Genomic DNA, 23079 nt, shown 5'->3' with positions numbered 1-23079 from the left:
AGGGGTGGTCGTTTGACCGCGGACCCATAGCGGGTACAGGCAATGAGGCAGGGATTGCTGAGATCCTGATTGAAAACAGCGGAGGTGTATTTGGAGGGCAAATTGGTCAGGATAATGTCTATGAGGGAGCCCATGTTTATGGATTTAGGGTTGTACCTGGTGGGTTCCTTGATGATTTGTGTGAGATTGGAGGGCATCTAACTTAGATTGGAGGACTGACGGCGTGTTAAGCATATCCCAGTTTAGGTCACCTAACAGAACGAACTCTGAAGCTGGATGGGGCGCGATCAATTCACAAATGGTGTCCAGGGCACAGCTGGGAGCGGATGGGGGTCGATAGCAGGCGGCAACAGTGAGAGACTTATTTCTGGAGAGGTTAATTTTTAAAATTAGAAGTTCAAATTGTTTGGGTATAGACCTGGAAAGTATGAGAACTTTGCAGACTCTCTCTGCAGTAGATTGAAACTCCTCCCCCTTTGGCAGTTCTATCTTGATGGAAAATGTTGCAGCTGGGTATGGAAATCTCAGAATTGTTGGTGGCCTTCCTAAGCCAGGATTCAGACACGGCAAGGACATCAGGGTTGGCAGAGTGTGCTAAAGTAGTGAGTAAAAAAAAAACTTAGGGAGGAGGCTTCTGATGTTGACATGAAACCAAGGTTTTTTCGATCACAGACGTCAACAAATGAGGGTGCCTGGGGACACGCGGGGCCTGGGTTTACCTCCATCACCAAAAATTGGATTTGTTTTCAAATTCTTTGTGGGTCTGTGTAATCTGAGGGAAATATGTGTCTCTAATATGGTCATTTTTGACAACTTTTACTTTTACTTCACCACATTCCTAAAGAAAATAATGTTATTTTGACTCCATACATTTCCCCCTGACACCCAAAATGAAAATGGTCCAATTCACACAACTATCAAGAGAACATCCCAAATCTGGAGGACTCACTTGAAAAATGCTTTGTTTGTAAATGATGTCTCAGTGTTGGGGTGTGTCCCTCTATCTGTAAATGATGTCTCAGTGTTGGAGTGTGTCCCTATCTGTAAATGATGTCTCAGTGTTGGAGTGTGTCCCTGGCTATCTGTAAATGATGTCTCAGTGTTGGAGTGTGTCCCTGGCTATCTGTAAATGATGTCTGAGTGTTGGAGTGTGACCCTGGCTATCTGTAAATGATGTCTGAGTGTTGGCGTGTGCCTGGCTATCTGTAAATGATGTCTGAGTGTTGGAGTGTGTCCCTGGCTATCTGTAAATGATGTCTCAGTGTTGGAGTGTGTGTATCTGTAAATGATGTCTCAGTGTTGGAGTGTGCCCTGGCTATCTGTGATGTCCCCCTGGCTATCTGTAAATGATGTCTCAGTGTTGGAGTGTGCCCCTGGCTATCTGTAAATGATGTCTCAGTGTTGGAGTGTGCCCCTGGCTATCTGTAAATGATGTCTCAGTGTTGGAGTGTGCATCTGTAAATGATGTCTCAGTGTTGAGTGTGCCCCTGGCTATCTGTAAATGATGTCTCAGTGTTGGAAAAATTAAAACAAACTAGAAAACAGTGCCGTCTGGTTTGCTTAATATAAGGAATTTGAATTGATTTATACTTATGCTTTGCTATCAAAAGTAAAAAGTACATTTATATCCAAATACATTTAGACATTTACTCAAGTCATATTTTACTGGGGGACTTTCACATTTACTTGAGTCATTTTCTATTAAGGTATCTTTACTTTTACTCAAGTATGATGATTGAGTACCTTTTCCACCACTGCAGAAACACAAGAGATAATGTGACCCTTCTCTACCACACCCACAGAAACACAGAAAATGTGACCCTTCTCTACACACCCACAGAAAGACAGAGATAAGGTGACCCTTCTCTACCACACCCACAGAAACACAGAGATAAGGTGACCCTTCTCTACCACACCCACAGAAACACAGAGATAATGTGACCCTTCTCTACCACACCCACAGAAACACAGAGATAATGTGACCCTTCTCTACCACACCCACAGAAACACAGAGATAATCCCTCTCTACCACACCCAGAGAAAAGCATCCAAGAGAAAGTCACAGCTCAAACAAGACAACCACAGGGAGCGAGGTCCCGGTGAGGGACACCATTGTCCAGCTCCCATGGAGCACTGGGGTTAAGTGCTTGCTCAAAGACACAGTGACAGATTTGCCATTTTGTCAGCTCTGGGATTGGAACCATCACCCTTTTGGGTTATTGGCCCAACGCTCTAACCTCAAGGCTATTTGTCTTTCCCAGAGTGTTGTTTTCAATAACAGACAGGCCCAGGTTGGTGCAAGTTTCTCCATATGTCCAGAAGCTCCTGAGGAGTGTCGAGGATGGTCGTGATAACAGCCATGTAGTGACAGCGGTCCTGGGCTCCTGCATACCCCTGAAAAAGGTTTCCACTGGGGGGGTCAGTAGGCCGGATGCCCAGGTGTCTCATACACAGTCCCAGATACACATCCTCTATGTAGACGGCTTTAACATGCCTGGACGCCTCCACCAGCTTCCTGGGGAGGTCTAAGGTGAAGACATAGCCCAGACCCAGAGCATAAGGTGGGTATACTGGTTCAGGAAACACATCCTTTGGAAGGTACCATTTGGAGTTACGGTCTCTTAGAACAGCTCCCCATCGGGCCACTAGTCCAGTCATGTAGTTTTGCGTTGGAGCGTGAAGCAGCATGTTGACCAAGGTGTTCACGTTGAGGAACATGTCTGAGTCGATCTTCATGGCGTAGGAGGCGTTGGGGCAGCGAGAGCTCAGCCACTCCATCATCACCATGGTCTTGATGGTCAGGTTTTTGTAGCTGTCTATGAAGTTGCTCTGCAGCAGATCCTGGTGCTCTTTGCTCTCCTGCAGCACCTTCTCCTGGAGCTGCTCTGTCTCCTCTCCACTGGGCAGTCCCAGCAGGAAGAACAGACGGACCTCTTTGCCCAGTACCTGCCTCTCACTGCCCCAAGTCCTGCGGACGGCCTCACGGGCCTCCCTGTTATAGGGCGCCACTGGCACCATCAGAACCAGGAAGGGGTTCTGCTCCCGGCATTTCTCTGGCTCATCCAGGATGAAGGAGTACTCATGTGGGTATTGTACATGGTACGGTCCTCGGGACATGTTTGCTGCTGGCTTGGTTGTTGAAGGTGAGATCTGTTCTTTGAGGTCAACTTCCAGGATGACCACAGTCATCATCACGACCAGGAACAGAAACAGGCCAAGGCAGCTGTTGCGACACCAGCGTCTCTTTTTGAGCTGTGTTCTGTCTGCCCCCTTCTGGCTATCATCAGTACTGCTGAAACACAAGGTTGAGAAAAATACATCTACTGTCAGTGTCTGACCACTGTTTCTCTATTTGATTCATTACTCCTTACGTTGGTTTAAATTCACAATGGAAGTTAATATATTTTATAGTTAGTAAGATATAAGATGGTTTTTCTTTTTACATATGAACTATGTTCACTTCATCATACTATATACAATCAATCAACATCATGCACTAGATTTTATTTGAATGTTCGATGTTTAGAAGAGAAGTCCCCCCCCTCTACCTCTGTGGCTCACCATTGTTTAGCGATGAGGGGCTGGGCATCATGGGCGTCAGGTGGGGGGTGCTGGGTCCAGAAGTCGTGGCAGACCCCCATCATGCATTTGGGTAAGATTGTTTTAATTTAACCAGGTAGGCCAGTTGAGAACAAGTTCTCATTTGCAACTGCGACCTGACCAAGATAAAGCAAAGCAGTGTGACAGAGTTACACATGGAGTAAACAATTAACAAGACAATAACACAAACAAGTCAATGACACAGTAGAAAAAATAAAGTCTATATACAGTGTGTGCAAAAGGCATGAGATAGGAGCGAATAATTACAATTTAGCAGATTAACACTGGAGTGATAAATGAGCAGATGATGATGTGCAAGTAGAGATACTGGCGTGCAAAAGAGCAGAAAAGTAAATAAAATAAAAACAGTATGGGGATGAGGTAGGTAGATTGGGTGGCCTATTTACAGATGGACTATGTACATCTGCAGCGATCGGTTAGCTGCTCAGATAGTTGATGTTTAAAGTTGGTGAGGGAAATAAAAGTCTCCAACTTCAGCGATTTTTGCAATTCGTTCCAGTCTCTGGCAGCAGAGAACTGGAAGGAAAGCCGGCCAAATGAGGTGTTGGCTTTGGGGATGGTCAGTGAGATATACCTGCTGGAACGTGTGCAACGGGTGGGTGTTGCCATCGTGACCAATGAACTGAGATAAGGCGGAGCTTTACCTAGCATGGACTTGTAGTTGACCTGGAGCCAGTGGGTGTGGCGACGAATATGTAGCGAGGGCCAGCCGACTAGAGCATACAGGTCGCAGTGGTGGGTGGTATAAGGTGATTTGGTGACAAAACGGATGGCACTGTGATAGCAAATTGGATGCAGTCTGAGTAGAGTGTTGGAAGCTATGTTGTAGATGACATCGCCGAAGTCGAGGATAGGTAGGATAGTCAGTTTTACTAGAGTAAGTTTGGCGGCATGAGTGAAGGAGGCTTTGTTGCGGAATAGAAAGCCGACTCTAGGTTTGATTTTCGATTGGAGATGTTTAATATGAGTCTGGAAGGAGAGTTTACAGTCTAGCCAGACACCTAGGTACTTATAGATGTTCACATATTCAAGGTCGGAACCATCCAGGGTGGTGATGCTAGTCAGGCGGGCGGGTGCAGTCAGCGAACGGTTGAAAAGCATGCATTTGGTTTTACTAGCGTTTAAGAGCAGGTGGAGGCCACGGAAGGAGTGTTGTATGGCATTGAAGCTTGTTTGGAGGTTTGACTGCACAGTGTCCAAGGATGGGCCGGAAGTATATAGAATGGTGTCGTCTGCATAGAGGTGGATCAGGGAATCACCCGCAGCAAGAGCAACATCATTGATATATACAGAGAAAAGAGTCGGCCCGAGAATTGAACCTTGTGGCACCCCCATAGAGACTGCCAGAGGACCGGACAGCATGCCCTCCAATTTGACACACTGAACTCTGTCTGCAAAGTAGTTGGTGAACCAGGCAAGACAGTCATCAGAAAAACCGAGGCTCCTGAGTCTGCCGATAAGAATATGGTGATTGACAGAATCGAAAGCCTTGGCCAGGTCGATGAAGACGGCTGCACAGTAGTTTTTTATCGATGGTGGTTATGATATCGTTTAGTACCTTGAGCGTGGCTGAGGTGCACCTGTGACCTGCTCGGAAACCGGATTGCACAGCGGAGAAGGTATGGTGGGATTCGAGATGGTCAGTGACCTGTTTGTTTACTGAGCTTTCAAAGACCTTAGATAGGCAGGGCAGGATGGATATCGGTCTGTAGCAGTTTGGGTCCAGGGTGTCTCCCCCTTTGAAGAGGGGGATGACTGCGGCAGCTTTCCAATCCTTGGGAATCTCAGACGATATGAAAGAGAGGTTGAACAGGCTGGTAATAGGGGTTGCGACAATGGCGGCGGATAGTTTCAGAAATAGAGGGTCCAGATTGTCAAGCCCAGCTGATTTGTACGGGTCCAGGTTTTGCAGCTCTTTCAGAACATCTGCTATCTGGATTTGGGTAAAGGAGAACCTGGAGAGGCTTGGGCGAGTAGCTGCGGGGGGGCGGAGCTGTTGGCAGAGGTTGGAGTAGCCAGGCGGAAGGCATGGCCAGACTCTCTCTGCAGTAGATTGCAACTCCTCCCCCTTGGCAGTTCTATCTTGACGGAAAATGTTGTAGCTGGGTATGGAAATCTCAGAACTGTTGGTGGCTTATCCCTTTATTTCTGTGGGTGTGGTAGAGAAGGATCGCCTTATCCCTGTGTTTCTGCAGTGGTGGTACCACACCACATAATACCACACCACATAGTGGGGTGGCAGCTAGCCTAGTGGTTAGAGCATTGGACTAGTCACCGAAAGTTTGCAAGATTGAATCCCTGAGCTGACAAGGTAAAAATAATCTGCCGTTCTAATCCTGAACAAGGCAGTTAACCAAAGGTTTTTAGGCCAGCATTGAAAATAAGAATTTGTTCTTTAACTAACTTGCCTAGTTTAAATAAAAGATAAAATAAATAAAAGATAGCACCACACCTTCGAGGCCCCTGTGGACGTAATCTGGACGCGATAACTACCAGATTTGGCTAACTGGTTAGCCTAACTTACCTGCATAGATAACTTTGACCTGTGGTTGATCAACGTGAAGTTTGACAGGTTATAAATACCTCTCTAACATCTATCGGTGGCGTAACAAGAGGACAACTACTCGGTGGCGTAACAAGAGGACAACTACTCGGTGGCGTAACAAGAGGACAACTACTCGGTGGCGTAACAAGAGGACAACTACTCGGTGGCGGTGGCGTAACAAGAGGACAACTACTCGGTGAGCGTAACAAGAGGACAACTACTCGGTGGCGTAACAAGAGGACAAACAAGAGGAAAACTACTCGGTGGCGTAACAAGAGGAAAACTACTCGTGGCGTAACAAGAGGACAACTACTCGGTGGCGTAACAAGAGGACAACAACTACTCGGTGGCGTAACAAGAGGACAACAACTTGTGCAATTCTACACTGTGTCACTGGACCTTGTGCATTGTGTTGCTATAACTCTCTACAACAGAAAGTTGAAAGCTCGACTAACTTCATTAAAAATAATAATAATAATCAAATCATTAAAATAATTACAGTGGGGACCGTATTGACCCCGTTCTGGGTCCGTTCCGCGATACCCCTATTGAGTGTGGCTGCTGTAGCGTCTACCTGGATCAGGCTCAATTCACTTCCTGTTACTACATTAACAATGACACATGGATTCATGTGTTTATGTATCTCATCTCTACCCTCCCCTTCTTGCCCAGACAAGTCTGTTTTACATATAATTCTGTAAACAAACAAAGAAGAGCTGCAGACTAGGAGCTCAGATGCAAAAAAAAAAAAATGTCCACCGTTTTCGACAGACAAGCTGTCTTCATCCGGGTATAATGACAAACACTGCGGGGTGACTCGTTTATAAAGTGTTAAAAAACACACTCAGGTGTCTGTAATCATGGCCGGGTGTGGCCTGATCTCATTGGTTAATATTCAGATATAAATATAACATGAAAAACATGAATGAATATAGCGCCCAAACAGTGAAACATATCCCAATCAAAGGTGTTATCACTTGCTCCACTAAAGCAAATATTTATCTTTTAACTTGTCCTTGTGGTAAAAAAATAATGTGGATAGAATGCCAATTACGCAAAGGTAATGGCGGACTGAACGAAGTTATGTAGAGCACCTGAAGATAAAACGTAATATTCAATATTGGCAAGTTAGACTAAAATATTAGCACTACAAAATCTGGTGGGTGATAACCTTCAATCTGGATAATAACACAAAACAAAGACTAGAGACTTTATCGAAAAATATTACGAAAACAAGCAACACCCAAACATGACGAAGAGTAAGACAGGGGAACCGATTTCAATACGGAAACGTGACTTCTACAGACACAGACGACTTAATATTTTCACCACCGGGAATGGTAAAGGTCAAAATCGATCTGTTAAAATCAAAAAACCTGGGTATACTTGAATTAGTTCGTAAGGATATAAAAGAGTTGAAGGCAAGCCTCGAGATGAGTGATGAAAAAGCTGTGACATTGGAGAAGGAAACACACAAGCTTGAAAGGGACACTTAATAAGATTGAAACCGAAATGAATTAAATTAAAAAGGAGAACACCGTTCTGAGGGAAGCCTTACTGGACATACAAACTAGATCCATGAGAGAGAATCGGGTACTTACAGGTATCGAGGAGAAAGAAGGGGAAGTTCCTCAATCTGTAGTTAGAGAGTTCCTCCTTACAGCGCTTCAGATCCCACGCGAAGTTATCGACAAAATCCAATTTGAACGTGTACACCGCTTCGGACAGAGAGGCCAAAGGTATGACCGCCCAATCGTTGCCAAATTTGCTTAATTGAAAGATAAAACAATGGTTAAAAGCCTTGATAAAAGACTTGCTGGGACCAAAATTGGCTGAATGATCAGTTTCCGAAGGAAATTGCAGAACGGCGCAAAGTTATATATCCAATTTTCAAAGAAAATCGATTAAAAGCGAAACGAGTAGCTCTCGTCGTCGATAAACTATATATTGATAACCAGTTGTTCAGAGACACAAAGACCACTCCATTGTTATTTTAAAAATTACAAAGTTCTCATAGATGAGGAAAATAAACACAATTCTAGCCCAGTTATGGATTGTAACAATACAATAAAAAATATAGATTTTTCTATATATCTTCACATATAACTAACTGAACACACAAGCACTAATTCAACATAGTGAAGATAAAAATGAAGTAAACAGAAAGCACATAATGTGTGGTGTGTGTTTATTTTTATTTGTTATGTTTTGAAGTTGAGTGATTGAGTAATGAAATGGTTGCATATCCCAGAGCCAATGTATTGCTGTGGGCCAGGGTATGAGAGGGCTTTCAATGCTGTTCAGATGACGGATATACTTTTATAATGAATTATACGTCTTGTTTATTTATTGTCCTATCATGGTGGAACAGTTTTAAAATAGATGATACGTTTGATTTGTTATTGTCCTATCATGGGGAACTACATTTTAAAAATAATTTATATCTAATAATTTATTTATGATCCTATTTTAATGGTACGGTCCATGACCCTATACCCTAGACACCCACCTGAATGACCCAGATACTAAGGAGAAGTCCCTAACTGTTTTATGTGCCTGCTGTAACTGGTCTGTATGCAGCCAAAATGATGGTCAGAGACCAAGAGCAGCACTGCCCCCTCAATAATCTGAGCCTTTTCCATCATAATTTGCAAATAAATTCATTAAAAATCCTACAATGTGATTTTCTGGATTTTTTCCCCCATTTTGTCTGTCATAGTTGAAGTGTACCTATGATGAAAATTACAGGCCTCTCTCATCTTTTTAAGTGGGAGAACTTGCACAATTGGTGGCTGACTAAATACTTTTTTGCCCCACTGTAGGTATGTGTATGTATATATTTGTATATGTATATAGGTATGTGTATGTATATCTATATAGGTATGTATATTACATTTACATTTAAGTCATTTAGTCTTATCCAGAGGTATGTACAAATTGTAATGTATGTATATTGTATATGTCTATATGTATGTCTATATAGGTATGTATATAGGTATGTATGTATATATGTGTATATTTATGTCTATATAGGTATGTGTATGTATATATGTGTATATTTATCTATATAGGTATGTGTATGCATATATCTATATAGGTATGTATATGTATATCTATATATAGTATGTCTATATAGGTATGTCTAGGTATATATGTGTATATTTATCTATATAGGTATGTGTATGCATATATGTGTATATGTATATCTATATAGGTATGTGTATGTATATATGTGTATATATATGTCTATATAGGTACAGTGCCTTGCGAAGGTATTCGGCCCCCTTGAACTTTGCGATCTTTTGCCACATTTCAGGCTTCAAACATAAAGATATAAAACTGTATTTTTTTGTGAAGAATCAACAACAATTGTGGGACACAATCATGAAGTGGAATGACATTTATTGGACATTTCAAACTTTTTTAACAAATCAAAAACTGAAAAATTGGGCGTGCAAAATTATTCAGCCCCCTTAAGTTAATACTTTGTAGCGCCACCTTTTGCTGCGATTACAGCTGTAAGTCGCTTGGGGTATGTCTCTATCAGTTTTGCACATCGAGAGACTGAATTTTTTTCCCATTCCTCCTTGCAAAACAGCTCAAGCTCAGTGAGGTTGGATGCAGAGCATTTGTGAACAGCAGTTTTCAGTTCTTTCCACAGATTCTCGATTTGATTCAGGTCTGGACTTTGACTTGGCCATTCTAACACCTGGATATGTTCAGGGGTTCAAGTTCAAGGGGGCCGAATACTTCCGCAACGCACTGTAGGTATGTGTAGGTATATATGTGTATATGTATGTCTATATAGGTATGTGTAGGTATATATGTATATATGTATATGTATGTCTATACAGGTATGTGTATGTATATATAGGTATGTGTATGTATATATAGGTATGTGTAGGTATATATAGGTATATTTATCTATATATTTATGTGTATGTATATATGTGTTTATGTATGTCTATATAGGTATGTGTATGTATATATGTGTATGTATATATGTGTTTATGTATGTCTATATAGGTATGTGTATGTATATATGTGTATGTATATATGTGTATATATATGTCTATATAGGTATGTGTATGTATATATGTGTTTATGTATGTCTATATAGGTATGTGTAGGTATATATAGGTATGTGTAGGTATATATGTCTATATTTATCTATATAGGTATGTGTATGTATATAGGTGTATGTATATATGTATATATATAGGTGTAGGTATGTATGTGTATATATAGGTATAGGTATATATGTGTATATATAGGTGTAGGTATGTATGTGTATATATAGGTATGTATGTGTATATATAGGTATGTGTGTATATATAGGTGTAGGTATGTATATATGTGTATATGTATGCATGCGTGTATGAAGATATGGGTGATTGGAAATGATGCAGACAATTACATTGGAGGCAACATTCTTTCCTCTATATTAAGCAGACCTCAAAGCTCAAGTTAAAAGTATGTATCTCAGAGCATCGTAGCACCATGAGGTGCAAAAACTCGACTTACCCAGGTGCTGCCCACTTTTTGGAAGCAAAACCACTCGATTTCGTCTCTACGTTATATTGGCATCGAACATGTCACCCTCCCCAGGAGAGGGTGTGACCTCGACGATTTATTATTAAAACGAGAGGCTGCCTGGATCTTTAATATATAGACCCTTGCTCCCTCCGGTCTCAACGTAGACTTTGATCTGAAGCCATTCATGTGATTAGTGTGTTTTTGCGTTTCATCGTAAATGCTTGAAGGCGAATTGTATCTATGATCGTACGCTATCCGTTTTTTTGTATGCTATTTTAATATATGAGAATGAACCAATGATATCAGGCCACACCTGGCCATGATTACAGACACCTGTGTGTTTTCTTTTGACACTTTATAAACGAGTCACCCCGCAGTGTTTGCCATTATACGCTGATGAAGACAGCTTGTCTGTCGAAAACGATGGACATTTTTTGCATCTGAGCTCCTGGAGTGTGCGGCTGTCCTTAATTTTTGTAGGTGTTCTACTCCGCTAGCCGGCACCTCGCTTAAATTGGTGAGCATTTCTTCCACCTTTACATATCATGATGGACCTCCGCTCCCCTTCCTGCCCAGACAAGTCTGTTTTACATATCATTATGTACCTCCCCTTCCTGCCCAGACAAGTCTGTTTTACATATCATTATGTACCTCCCCTTCCTGCCCAGACAAGTCTGTTTTACATATCATTACGTACCTCCCCTTCCTGCCCAGACAAGTCTGTTTTACATATCATTATGTACCTCCCCTTCCTGCCCAGACAAGTCTGTTTTACATATCATTACGTACCTCCCCTTCCTGCCCAGACAAGTCTGTTTTACATATCATTACGTACCTCCCCTTCCTGCCCAGACAAGTCTGTTTTACATATCATTATGTACCTCCCCTTCCTGCCCAGACAAGTCTGTTTTACATATCATTATGTACCTCCCCTTCCTGCCCAGACAAGTCTGTTTTACATATCATTACGTACCTCCCCTTCCTGCCCAGACAAGTCTGTTTTACATATCATTATGTACCTCCCCTTCCTGCCCAGACAAGTCTGTTTTACATACCATTATGCACCTCCCCTTCCTGCCCAGACAAGTCTGTTTTACATATCATTATGTACCTCCCCTTCCTGCCCAGACAAGTCTGTTTTACATATCATTATGTACCTCCCCTTCCTGCCCAGACAAGTCTGTTTTACATATCATTACGTACCTCCCCTCCCCTTCCTGCCCAGACAAGTCTGTTTTACATATCATTATGTACCTCCCCTCCCCTTCCTGCCCAGACAAGTCTGTTTTACATATCATTATGTACCTGTGTTTGTGGATTCCTTTCTTTCTTCCAGATTGTCCCGTATGAAGTGAGTTATACCGTCTGTGTGTAAAACCACGAGTGAAAGCAAAGCACCTGTCTACACAACACCTGGGCCTGTCTAGTTAATGTTTGAGCTATGCTTCCACCTTTGAGCCATATCATCAGGTTGGCTCAGGTTGAGTGGCAAAGGCTCATGTAGCTCTCTGTTGTCGTCCATCAGCACGGGCCACAGTCTGGCAAAGGCAGTGAATGGAGTGTTTTATTATTTTCATGTGTGAACAGGTAGAACGGCAACATCTTCAACTGTGTGTGTGTGTGTGCGTGTGTGCGTGCGCGTGTGTGCGCGCGTGTGTGTATCTATTTCTCTCTCTTTCACACGCACGCACACACGCGCACGCACACACACACACACACACACACACACACACACACACACACACACACACACACACACACACACACACACACACACACACACACACACACTGAAGGGGAGATAAACTAATAATCTCATGAGTCAGTCCATCAGGACTCTTCTGAAGGGGAGATAAGCTAAGGGACATGATGATGAGACAGTGTTCAGTGGGGGATCATGGGCCTCATTTATAACCATTGAGTCGATTTTACACTAAATATCTATCTGAGTGATCCATTTCTGGAAAGACTGTGCATGTAGCTAAAAAGTAGTAAGTGGTTGAAAAGGTGCTAATCCGTGATGACATTCAAACACATAACCTTTCGGTTGCTAGAGGTTCACGTTGCACATCCACCCCGACCAGCCACCCTCCTCTCGTTTCTGACTTGACTAACCTTCTGTCTTATGTAACCATACCAAACATAACATATCATTCTAATTTGAAGGTCTGTTTTTTTTTACATTTACTATGTCACGTCCAGTCTATGAGACCAGGCTGTGTTTCCGGGCAACCGCCTGGCTGAATGTGTCTTGGTGTTTTTACCTTTACTATGTCACATCCAGTCTATGAGACCAGGCTGTGTTTCCGGGCAACCGCCTGGCTGAATGTGTCTTGGTGTTTTTACATGTACTATGTCACGTCCAGTCTATGAGACCAGGCTGTGTTTCCGGGCAACCGCCTGGCTGAATGTGTCTTGGTGTTTTTACCTTTACTATGTCACATCCAGTCTTTGAGACCAGGCTGTGTTTCCGGGCTACCGCCTGGCTGAATGTGTCTTGGTGTTTTTACCTTTACTATGTCACATCCAGTCTTTGAGACCAGGCTGTGTTTCCGGGCAACCGCCCGGCTGAATGTGTCTTGGTGGATTTAGACAGAGAACTTGGAACAGGACAGTTGGGCCAGGCCAAACCAAGCCCTGTTGATCAAGGAGAGAGTAGACATGTAGCCAACATCTTAAAGAGCACATGGATGTGGACAACAAACCACGTATATATTCAAATACAGGATGAAAACCAAGTCAATATATTCAACGAAAATTGCTTTCCATTGTTGACAGTGGTAAACAAATAGGCAACATAGAATCATATTTGATGTAGGCCTTACGTCTACAATTATTCATGTCCAGTTGTATAAAAAAATAACTTTATTTCAGAGTACATACACCATTCTGGGGCGGCAGGTAGCCTAGTGGTTATAGCATTGGACTAGTAACCGAAAGGTTGCAAGATCGAATCCCTGAGCTGACAAGGTTCAAATCTGTCGTTTTGCCCCCTGAACAAGGCAGTTAACCCACTGTTCCCCTGAACAAGGCAGTTCACCCACTGTTCCCCTGAACAAGGCAGTTAACCCACTGTTCCCCTGAACAAGGCAGTTTACCCACTGTTCCCCTGAACAAGGCAGTTCACCCACTGTTCCCCTGAACAAGGCAGTTAACCCACTGTTCCCCTGAACAAGGCAGTTTACCCACTGTTCCCCTGAACAAGGCAGTTCACCCACTGTTCCCCTGAACAAGGCAGTTCACCCACTGTTCCCCTGAACAAGGCAGTTAACCCACTGTTCCCCTGAACAAGGCAGTTTACCCACTGTTCCCCTGAACAAGGCAGTTCACCCACTGTTCCCCTGAACAAGGCAGTTAACCCACTGTTCCCCTGAACAAGGAAGTTTACCCACTGTTCCCCTGAACAAGGAAGTTTACCCACTGTTCCTAGGCTGCCGTTGAAAATAAGAATTTGTTCTGAACTGACTTGCCTGGTAAATAAATGAAATCCTGAAGTTCTCTCAAACCAGAGTGATCCTGATCTGTCGGTAAACTACTGTGAACCAAATGATCAGTGTCGTTTATCGTTCTCATCCTTGTACACCCTTCCCTGCACTATTGTCTCAGTGGCACCCTATTCCCTATATAATACACTACTTTTTATCCCCTATATAGAACACTATTTTGTTGACCAGAGACTATATATAGAGGACAAGGTGTAATTTATCCCCTATATAGAACACTATTTTGTTGACCAGAGACTATATATAGAGGACAAAGTGTAATTTATCCCCTATATAGAACACTATTTTGTTGACCAGAGACTATATATAGAGGACAAGATGTAATTTATCCCCTATATAGAACACTATTTTGTTGACCAGAGACTATATATAGAGGACAAGATGTAATTTATCCACTATATAGAACACTATTTTGTTGACCTGAGACTATATATAGAGGACAAAGTGTAATTTATCCCCTATATAGAACACTATTTTGTTGACCAGAGACTATATATAGAGGACAAGATGTAATTTATCCCCTATATAGAACACTATTTTGTTGATCAGAGACTATATAGAGGACAAGATGTAATTTATCCACTATATAGAACACTATTTTGTTGACCAGAGACTATATATAGAGGACAAGATGTAATTTATCCCCTATATAGAACACTATTTTGTTGACCAGAGACTATAAAGAGGACAAGATGTAATTTATCCCCTCTATAGAACACTATTTTGTTGACCAGAGACTATATAGAGGACAAGGTGTAATTTATCCCCTATATAGAACACTATTTTGTTGACCAGAGACTATATATAGAGGACAAGATGTAATTTATCCCCTATATAGAACACTATTTTGTTGACCAGAGACTATATATAGAGGACAAGATGCCATTCGGAATTCCTCCTCAGCATCGTGCGTCTCAGTCTCCCAAACGCTGACTTCCTTTTACAGTAAATGATAGAGGAAGTAACGATTGAACTGTCACACTGTCTCTGTCTACACCCCTTCCTGTCTGCGGCGTTTAGTCACTTCAAACCTCTGAGACTGCATTCATCTTTATGTACATATTCTTCATCCCTTTACACTTGTGTGTGTGTATAAGGTAGTAGTTGGGGAATTGTTAGTTAGATTACTTGTTGGTTATTACTGCATTGTCGGAACTAGGAGCACAAGCATTTCACTACACTCGCATTAACATCTGCTAACCATGTGTATGTGACAAATAAAATTTGATTTGGTTGTGTAGTTTGTGCTGTTGTGTTGTTTGAGCTGTGACTGTTGTGTTGTTTGAGCTGTGACTGGTGTGTTGTTTGAGCTGTGACTGGTGTGTTGTTTGAGCTGTGACTGGTGTGTTGTTTGAGCTGTGACTGGTGTGTTGTTTGAGCTGTGACTGTTGTGTTGTTTGAGCTGTGACTGGTGTGTTGTTTGAGCTGTGACTGGTGTGTTGTTTGAGCTGTGACTGGTGTGTTTGAGCTGTGACTGGTGTGTTGTTTGAGCTGTGACTGGTGTGTTGTTTGAGCTGTGACTGTTGTGTTGTTTGAGCTGTGACTGTTGTGTTGTTTGAGCTGTGACTGGTGTGTTGTTTGAGCTGTGACTGTTGTGTTGTTTGAGCTGTGACTGGTGTGTTGTTTGAGCTGTGACTGGTGTGTTGTTTGAGCTGTGACTGGTGTGTTGTTTGAGCTGTGACTGTTGTGTTGTTTGAGCTGTGACTGTTGTCTTGGTTTCTGGACACTGAACGTCAGTAAGGTAAAACACAGGAGTTGAAATAGTATGGGGGGGGGTATATTTGTCCTGTTACTCACAGGTGTGTAATGGTAATGTGTTTCTTCATATCCCAACTGCCCCCAGGACACCCAAAGGGGGCGGGGTCACGGATAGGGACACCGTTGTCCAGCACCCATGGAGCACTGGGGTTAAGTGCCTTGCTCAAGGGCACAGCGACAGATTTTCCATATTGTCAGCTCATATTATGTCTATATACAGTGTTGTAATGATGTGGAAATAGTTAAAGTACAAAAGGGAAAATAAATAAGCATAAATATGGGTCGTATTTACAATGGTGTTTGTTCTTCACTGGTTTGCCCACAGAAACACTTTTCTTGTGTTTAAAAGTCACTCGTCTTGCTGCTGTGATGTCACACTGTGGTATTTCACCCAGTAGATATTTTTATTTGACCAGGCAAGTCAGTTAAGAACAAATTCTTATTTTCAATGACGGCCTAGGAACAGTGGGTTAACTGACTTGTTCAAGGGGCAGAACGACAGATTATCAAAAATTGGATTTGTTTTCAAATTCTTTGTGGGTCTGTGTAATCTGAGGGAAATATGTGTCTCTAATATGGTCATTTTTGACAACTTTTACTTTTACTTCACTACATTCCTAAAGAAAAGAATGTTATTTTGACTCCATACATTTTCCCCGACATCCAAAAATAGTCAATACATTTTGAACGCTTAGCAGGACAGGAAAATGGTCCAATTCACACAACTATCAAGAGAACATCCCTACTGTCTCACTAAACAGACTCACTAAACAGAGAACATCCCTGGTCATCCCTACTGCATCTGATCTGGCGGACTCACTAAAAAGAGAACATCCCTGGTCATCCCTACTGTCTCTGATCTGGCGGACTCACTAAACAGAGAACATCCCTGGTCATCCCTACTGTCTCTAATCTGGCGGACTCACTAAACAGAGAACATCCCTGGTCAGCTCTACTGCCTCTGATCTGGCGGACTCACTAAACAGAGAACATCCCTGGTCATCCCTACTGTCTCTGATCTGGAGGACTCACTAAACAGAGAACATCCCTGGTCATCCCTACTGTCTCTGATCTGGAGGACTCACTAAACACAAATGCTTTGTTTGTAAATTATGTCTCAGTGTTGGAATGTGCCCCTGGCTATCTGTAAAAAAAATATTTAAAAAAAACTAGAGAATAGTGAGAAAAACTAGAGAATATGATGATTGAGTACCTTTTCCACCACTCACATAAGCCCAGAGATATGGTGATCCTTCTCTACCACACCCCCAGAAACACAGAGATAAGGTGATCCTTCTCTACCACACCCCCAGAAACACAGAGATAAGGCAATCCTTCTCTACCACACCCCCAGAAACACAGAGATAAGGTGATCCTTCTCTACCACACCCCCGGAAACACAGAGATAAGGCAATCCTTCTCTACCACACCCCCAGAAACACAGAGATAAGGTGATCCTTCTCTACCACACCCCCAGAAACACAGAGATAAGGCAATCCTTCTCTACCACACCCCCAGAAACACAGAGATAAGGCAATCCTTCTCTACCACACCCACAGAAACACAGAGATAAGGTGACCCTTCTCTACCACACCCACAGAAACACAGAGATAAGGCAATCCCTCTCTACCACACCCACAGAAACACAGAGATAAGGCAATCCCTCTCTACCACACCCAGAGAAAAGCATCCAATAGAAAGTCACAGCTCAAACAAGACACCCACAGGGAGCGAGGTCCCGGTGAGGGACACCATTGTCCAGCTCCCATGGAGCACTGGGGTTAAGTGCTTGCTCAAAGGCACAGTGACAGATTTGCCATTTTGTCAGCTCCGGGATTGGAACCATCACCCTTTTGGGTTATTGGCCCAACGCTCTAAACTCAAGGCTATTTGTCTTTCCCAGAGTGTTGTTTTCAATAACAGACAGGCCCAGGTTGGTGCAAGTTTCTCCATATGTCCAGAAGCTCCTGAGGAGTGTCGAGGATGGTCGTGATAACAGCCATGTAGTGACAGCGGTCCTGGGCTCCTGCATACCCCTGAAAAAGGTTTCCACTGGGGGGGTCAGTAGGCCGGATGCCCAGGTGTCTCATACACAGTCCCAGATACACATCCTCTATGTAGACGGCTTTAACATGCCTGGACGCCTCCACCAGCTTCCTGGGGAGGTCTAAGGTGAAGACATAGCCCAGACCCAGAGCATAAGGTGGGTATACTGGTTCAGGAAACACCTCCTTTGGAAGGTACCATTTGGAGTTACGGTCTCTTAGAACAGCTCCCCATCGGGCCACTAGTCCAGTCATGTAGTTTTGCGTTGGAGCGTGAAGCAGCATGTTGACCAAGGTGTTCACGTTGAGGAACATGTCTGAGTCGATCTTCATGGCGTAGGAGGCGTTGGGGCATCGAGAGCTCAGCCACTCCATCATCACCATGGTCTTGATGGTCAGGTTTTTGTAGCTGTCTATGAAGTCGCTCTGCAGCAGATCCTGGTGCTCTTTGCTCTCCTGCAGCACCTTCTCCTGGAGCTGCTCTGTCTCCTCTCCACTGGGCAGTCCCAGCAGGAAGAACAGACGGACCTCTCTGCCCAGTACCTGCCTCTCACTGCCCCAAGTCCTGCGGACGGCCTCACGGGCCTCCCTGTTATAGGGCGCCACTGGCACCATCAGAACCAGGAAGGGGTTCTGCTCCCGGCATTTCTCTGGCTCATCCAGGATGAAGGAGTACTCTGATGGGTATTCTACATGGTACGGTCCTGGGGACACATACGGAGGAGGAGTGGCCAGTCCAGTGGTCGGTGTTATTGATGGCCAGTCCTGAATGAATATTGTGTCCAGTTAAACTTCTGATTCAGCTTGTGGTTCAACGTCAACATACATTGTAGGTGTGTCCTTGTTGTCTGGAGTTTCAACTTCCACATAATATGTTGATTCATCGTTAGTCGTTGAACTGATGCTCTCGGAGGACAAGTCCTCTCCTCTTGAAGGATCTGGAGTCCTCCTAGAATGGGGACGCTGGTAGGGGTGGTTTGGGTTGTTGGTATATTCCAGAACGGTATAGTATATGACCCTCAGCGACACCAGTACCAGGAGGATCTTGGTGCACGTCCCCCAGTGACTGATCATTACATCGGGATCTTTGTCACTAGAAAAAAACAAAATGGAGGTCAATTGTAACAAACCAAAAACAAGCTGGAACACAGGAGTGATGGTAGCTGATAATGGGCCTCTGTACGCCTATGTAGATATTCTATAAAAAAATCTGTCGTTTCCAGCTACAATAGTCATTTACAACATTAACAATGTCTGCACTGTATTTCTTATCAATTTGATGCTATTTTAATGGCCAAAAATACGTGCTTTTCTTTCAAAAACAACTACATTTCTAAGTGACCCCAAACTTTTGAACGGTAGCGTATGTCTCAAGTGAAGCCTTGTGAAATGATCAGACGGTTCGTACACTGTGGTGTCAGATACAGACAGTGGTTTGTGGACATACAGACACAGATACAGATACAGACAGTGGTTTGTGGACATACAGACACAGATACAGATACAGACAGTGGTTTGTGGCGAGTCACTGTTGCGTAGCTCCTGTAGACCATGTCGTGCCAGGAAGGTTTCGAAACGCTTTTTACAAGCCATCTAGTTTCAGTCCTGTTCCTTTTGCAAATATCTTTACATTTCCATATTAGTTTAAAACAAGTTCACATCAAGATAGCGATGTTACACAGTTACAAAGTTTAGAAATAGCTTTGAGAAATGATACAGCAAAAGTGTATGTATTTATGAAGACCACAGCTTCCGGTTACTGGAGGAAGTGTCTCACTTGTTCTGTTCTGTTTTTATCTTGCCTGACTGTGTACAGTTCAGTTCCTGCTTATATTTTTGTATTTATTTATTTCACCTTTTTTTAACCAGGTAGACCAGGTCACCTTTATTTAACCAGGTAGACCAGGTCACCTTTATTTAACCAGGTAGACCAGATCACCTTTATTTAACCAGGTAGACCAGATCACCTTTATTTAACCAGGTAGACCAGGTCACCTTTATTTAACCAGGTAGACCAGGTCACCTTTATTTAACCAGGTAGACCAGATCACCTTTATTTAACCAGGTAGACCAGATCACCTTTATTTAACCAGGTAGACCAGGTCACCTTTATTTAACCAGGTAGACCAGGTCACCTTTATTTAACCAGGTAGACCAGGTCACCTTTATTTAACCAGGTAGGCCAGATCACCTTTATTTAACCAGGTAGACCAGGTCACCTTTATTTAACCAGGTAGACCAGGTCACCTTTATTTAACCAGGTAGACCAGGTCACCTTTATTTAACCAGGTAGACCAGATCACCTTTATTTAAACAGGTAGGCCAGGTCACCTTTATTTAACCAGGTAGACCAGGTCACCTTTATTTAACCAGGTAGACCAGGTCACCTTTATTTAACCAGGTAGACCATATCACCTTTATTTAAACAGGTAGGCCAGTTGAGAACAAGTTCTCATTTACAACTGCGACCTGGCCAAGATAAAGCAAAGCAGTGCGACACAAACAACATCACAGAGTTACACATGGAATAAACAAACATACAGTCAATAATACAGTAGAGAAAGTCTATATACAGTTTGTGCAAATGAGGTAAGATTAGGGAGGTGAGGCAATAAATAGGCCATAGTGGAGAAGTAATTACAGTAATTACAGTATGGCAAATGAAACATTGGGTGATAGATGTGCAGAAGATGAGTGTGCAAGTAGTGATATTGGGGTGCAAAGGAACAAAATAAATCAATCAAATAAACAACAATATGGTGATGAGGTAGTTGGATGGGCTATTTACAGATTGGTTATGTACATGTGCAGTGATCTGTGAGCTGCTCTGACAGCTGGTGCTGAAAGTTAGTGAGGGAGATATGAGTCTCCAGCTTCAGTGATTTTTGCAATTCGTTCCAGTCATTGGCAGCAGAGAACTGGAAGGAAAGGCAGCCAATGGAGGAGTTGGCTTTAGGGGTGAACAGTGAAGTATACCTGCTGGAGCACGTGCTGCGGGTGGGTGCTGCTATGGTGACCAGTGAGCTGAGATAAGTCGGGGCTTTACCTAGCAGAGACTTATAGATGACCTGGAGCCAGTGGGTTAGGTGACGGATATGAAGCGAGGGCCAGCCAATGAGAGCATACAGGTCGCAGTGGTGGGTAGTATATGGGGCTTTGGTGACAAAACGGATGGCACTGTGATAGACTGCATCCAATTTTCTGAGTAGAGTGTTGTATTTTGTAAATTACATCGCTGAAGTCGAGGATCAGTAGGATGGTCAGTTTTACGAGGGTTTGTTTGGCAGCATGAGTGAAGGATGCTTTGTTGCGAAATAGGAAGCCGAATCTAGATTTAATTTTGGATTCGAGATGTTTAATGTTAGTCTGGAAGGAGAGTTTACAGTCTAGCCAGACACCTAGGTATTTATAGTTGTCCACATATTCTATTCCAGAATAGGACGGGTGGGTAGGTGTGTGCAGCAATCGGTTGAAGAGCATGCATTTAGTTTAGCTTGCATTTAAGAGCAGTTGGCGGCCATGGAAGGAGAGTTGTATGACATTGAAGCTCGTCTGGAGGTTAGTTGATTAACACAGTGTCCAAAGAAGGGCCAGAAGTATACAGAATGGTGTCGTCTGCGTAGAGGTGGATCAGAGACTCACCAGCAGCAAGAGCAACGTCATTGATGTATACAGAGAAAAGAGTCGGCCCGAGAATTGAACCATGTCACACCCCCATTGAGACTGCCAGAGGTCTGGACAACAGGCCCTCCGATTTGACACGCTGAACTCTGTCTAAGAAGTAGTTGGGGAACCAGGCGAGGCAGTCATTTGAGGTACACTTCAACTGTGAGAGACGGAATCTAAAACAAAAATCCAGAAAATCACATTGTATGATTTTTGAGTAATTAATGTGCATTTTATTGCATGACATAAGTATTTGATACATCAGAATAGCAGAACTTAATAATGCAAATTAATTACTTAAAAATCATATGTGATTTTCTGGATTTTCGTTTTAGATTCCGTTTCTCACAGTTGAAGTGTACCTATGATAAAAATGACAGACCTCTACATGCTTTGTAAGTAGGAAAATCTGCCAAATCGGCAGTGTATGAAATACTTGTTCTCCCCACTGTAGGTCTGTAGCAGTTTGGGTCTAGAGTGTCTCCCCCTTTGAAGAGGGGAATGACTGCAGCAGCTATCCAATCTTCCAATGCTACCACTAGTGTGAAAGCACCGCCAGCATTCAAAAGTGACCAAAACATCAGCCAGGAAGCATAGGAACTGACAAGTGGTCTGTGGTCCCCACCTGCAGAACCACTCCTTTATTGGGGGTGTCTTGCTAATTGCCTATAATTTCCACCTGTTGTCTATTCCATTTGCACAACAGCATGTGAAATGTATTGTCAATCAGTGTTGCTTCCTAAGTGGACCGTTTGATTTCACAGAAGTGTGATTGACTTGGAGTTACATTGTTACATTGTTACATTGTTCCCTTTATTTTTTTGAACAGTGTATATGAAAATACCCTCAAATAAAAGTTATAAAATTCTGTTCTCTCGCCTCATATAAAACAATTGATCTCAAATCCCAAATGCTGGAGTAGAGAGCTTTACTGTCCAAATAAATATGTAGGGGAGTGTGCAGGTATGTCACAGTCACAAAGAATAGTTGCTGTTAGACATACCGTTATTCTCTAAACGTTTCAAGGGTGAATTCAGATGTATTTGTTATCATTCTCAGACAATCCTTACCTCTGTTGTATCCTCACTCAACCTCCCAGCCAGCGGTTTTCTCCCATTAGCATCTGTAACCACAGACAGACTTCACACTGAGATACAGACCAACTGAGATCACACTTAACAAGACCCTGAGTACAAACTCACAGACACATCCTTAGAGTGACTGACACATCCTAGGAGTGACTGACACATCCTAGGAGTGACTGACTCATCCTTAGAGTGACTGACACATCCTTTTAGTGACAGACACATCCTTAGAGTGACTGACACATCCTAGGAGTGACTGACACTTCCTTAGAGTGACTGACACATCCTTAGAGTGACTGACACATCCTTAGAGTGACTGA

The 23079-nt window shown here is 43.0% G+C and overlaps 2 protein-coding genes across 6 annotated transcripts in view; both read right to left on the bottom strand.

Moving 5' to 3' along the window:
• Positions 1-2023: 2023 nt before the first annotated feature.
• Positions 2024-7910, bottom strand: LOC135528863 (beta-1,3-galactosyltransferase 1-like). 2 transcript variants are annotated; one of them, XM_064957904.1, is made up of 3 exons: positions 7768-7910; positions 3562-3716; positions 2024-3292 (listed from the first exon to the last, which is right to left on the bottom strand). In XM_064957904.1, exons 2-3 carry the CDS (start codon positions 3642-3644, stop codon positions 2272-2274), a joined length of 1104 nt encoding a protein of 367 aa, XP_064813976.1. In that variant the 5' UTR covers positions 3645-3716; positions 7768-7910; the 3' UTR covers positions 2024-2271. The 2 variants fall into 2 exon arrangements, with proteins under 2 accessions (XP_064813976.1, XP_064813977.1); XM_064957905.1 differs by having other exon boundaries at positions 2024-3289; positions 7768-7908.
• An 8611-nt stretch (positions 7911-16521) lies between these two features.
• LOC135528862 (beta-1,3-galactosyltransferase 2-like) overlaps positions 16522-23079 on the bottom strand; it is a 9032-nt gene continuing 2474 nt past the window's right edge. The window contains exons 2-4 of one of the 4 annotated variants that reach the window (XM_064957900.1): positions 22745-22797; positions 21651-21850; positions 16522-19101 (exon numbers count right to left, since the gene is read on the bottom strand). In XM_064957900.1, the coding sequence (XP_064813972.1) occupies positions 17877-18623 (747 nt within the window). In that variant the 5' untranslated portion in view covers positions 18624-19101; positions 21651-21850; positions 22745-22797 and the 3' untranslated portion in view covers positions 16522-17876. Of the gene's footprint in view, positions 19102-19517; positions 19536-21650; positions 21851-22744; positions 22802-23079 lie in introns of those variants that run through there. The other 3 variants (XM_064957902.1, XM_064957901.1, XM_064957903.1) reach the window with 3 other exon arrangements.

This window comes from Oncorhynchus masou, unplaced genomic scaffold (genome assembly GCF_036934945.1).
Source record: "Oncorhynchus masou masou isolate Uvic2021 unplaced genomic scaffold, UVic_Omas_1.1 unplaced_scaffold_1051, whole genome shotgun sequence".
NCBI classification, from domain to species: domain Eukaryota; kingdom Metazoa; phylum Chordata; class Actinopteri; order Salmoniformes; family Salmonidae; genus Oncorhynchus; species Oncorhynchus masou.
Note: the sequence above shows the minus strand (reverse complement) of the source record. Positions and strands in the feature narration are given on the sequence as shown.

Coding starts and splice junctions, on each gene's coding strand:
- LOC135528863 (XM_064957904.1), bottom strand. CDS start 3,644: ATGATGGGGGTCTGCCACGACTTCTGGACCCAGCACCCCCCACCTGAC. Junction 3,293..3,561: donor CCCCTCATCGCTAAACAATG/GTGAGCCACAGA, acceptor CTTGTGTTTCAG/CAGTACTGATGATAGCCAGA.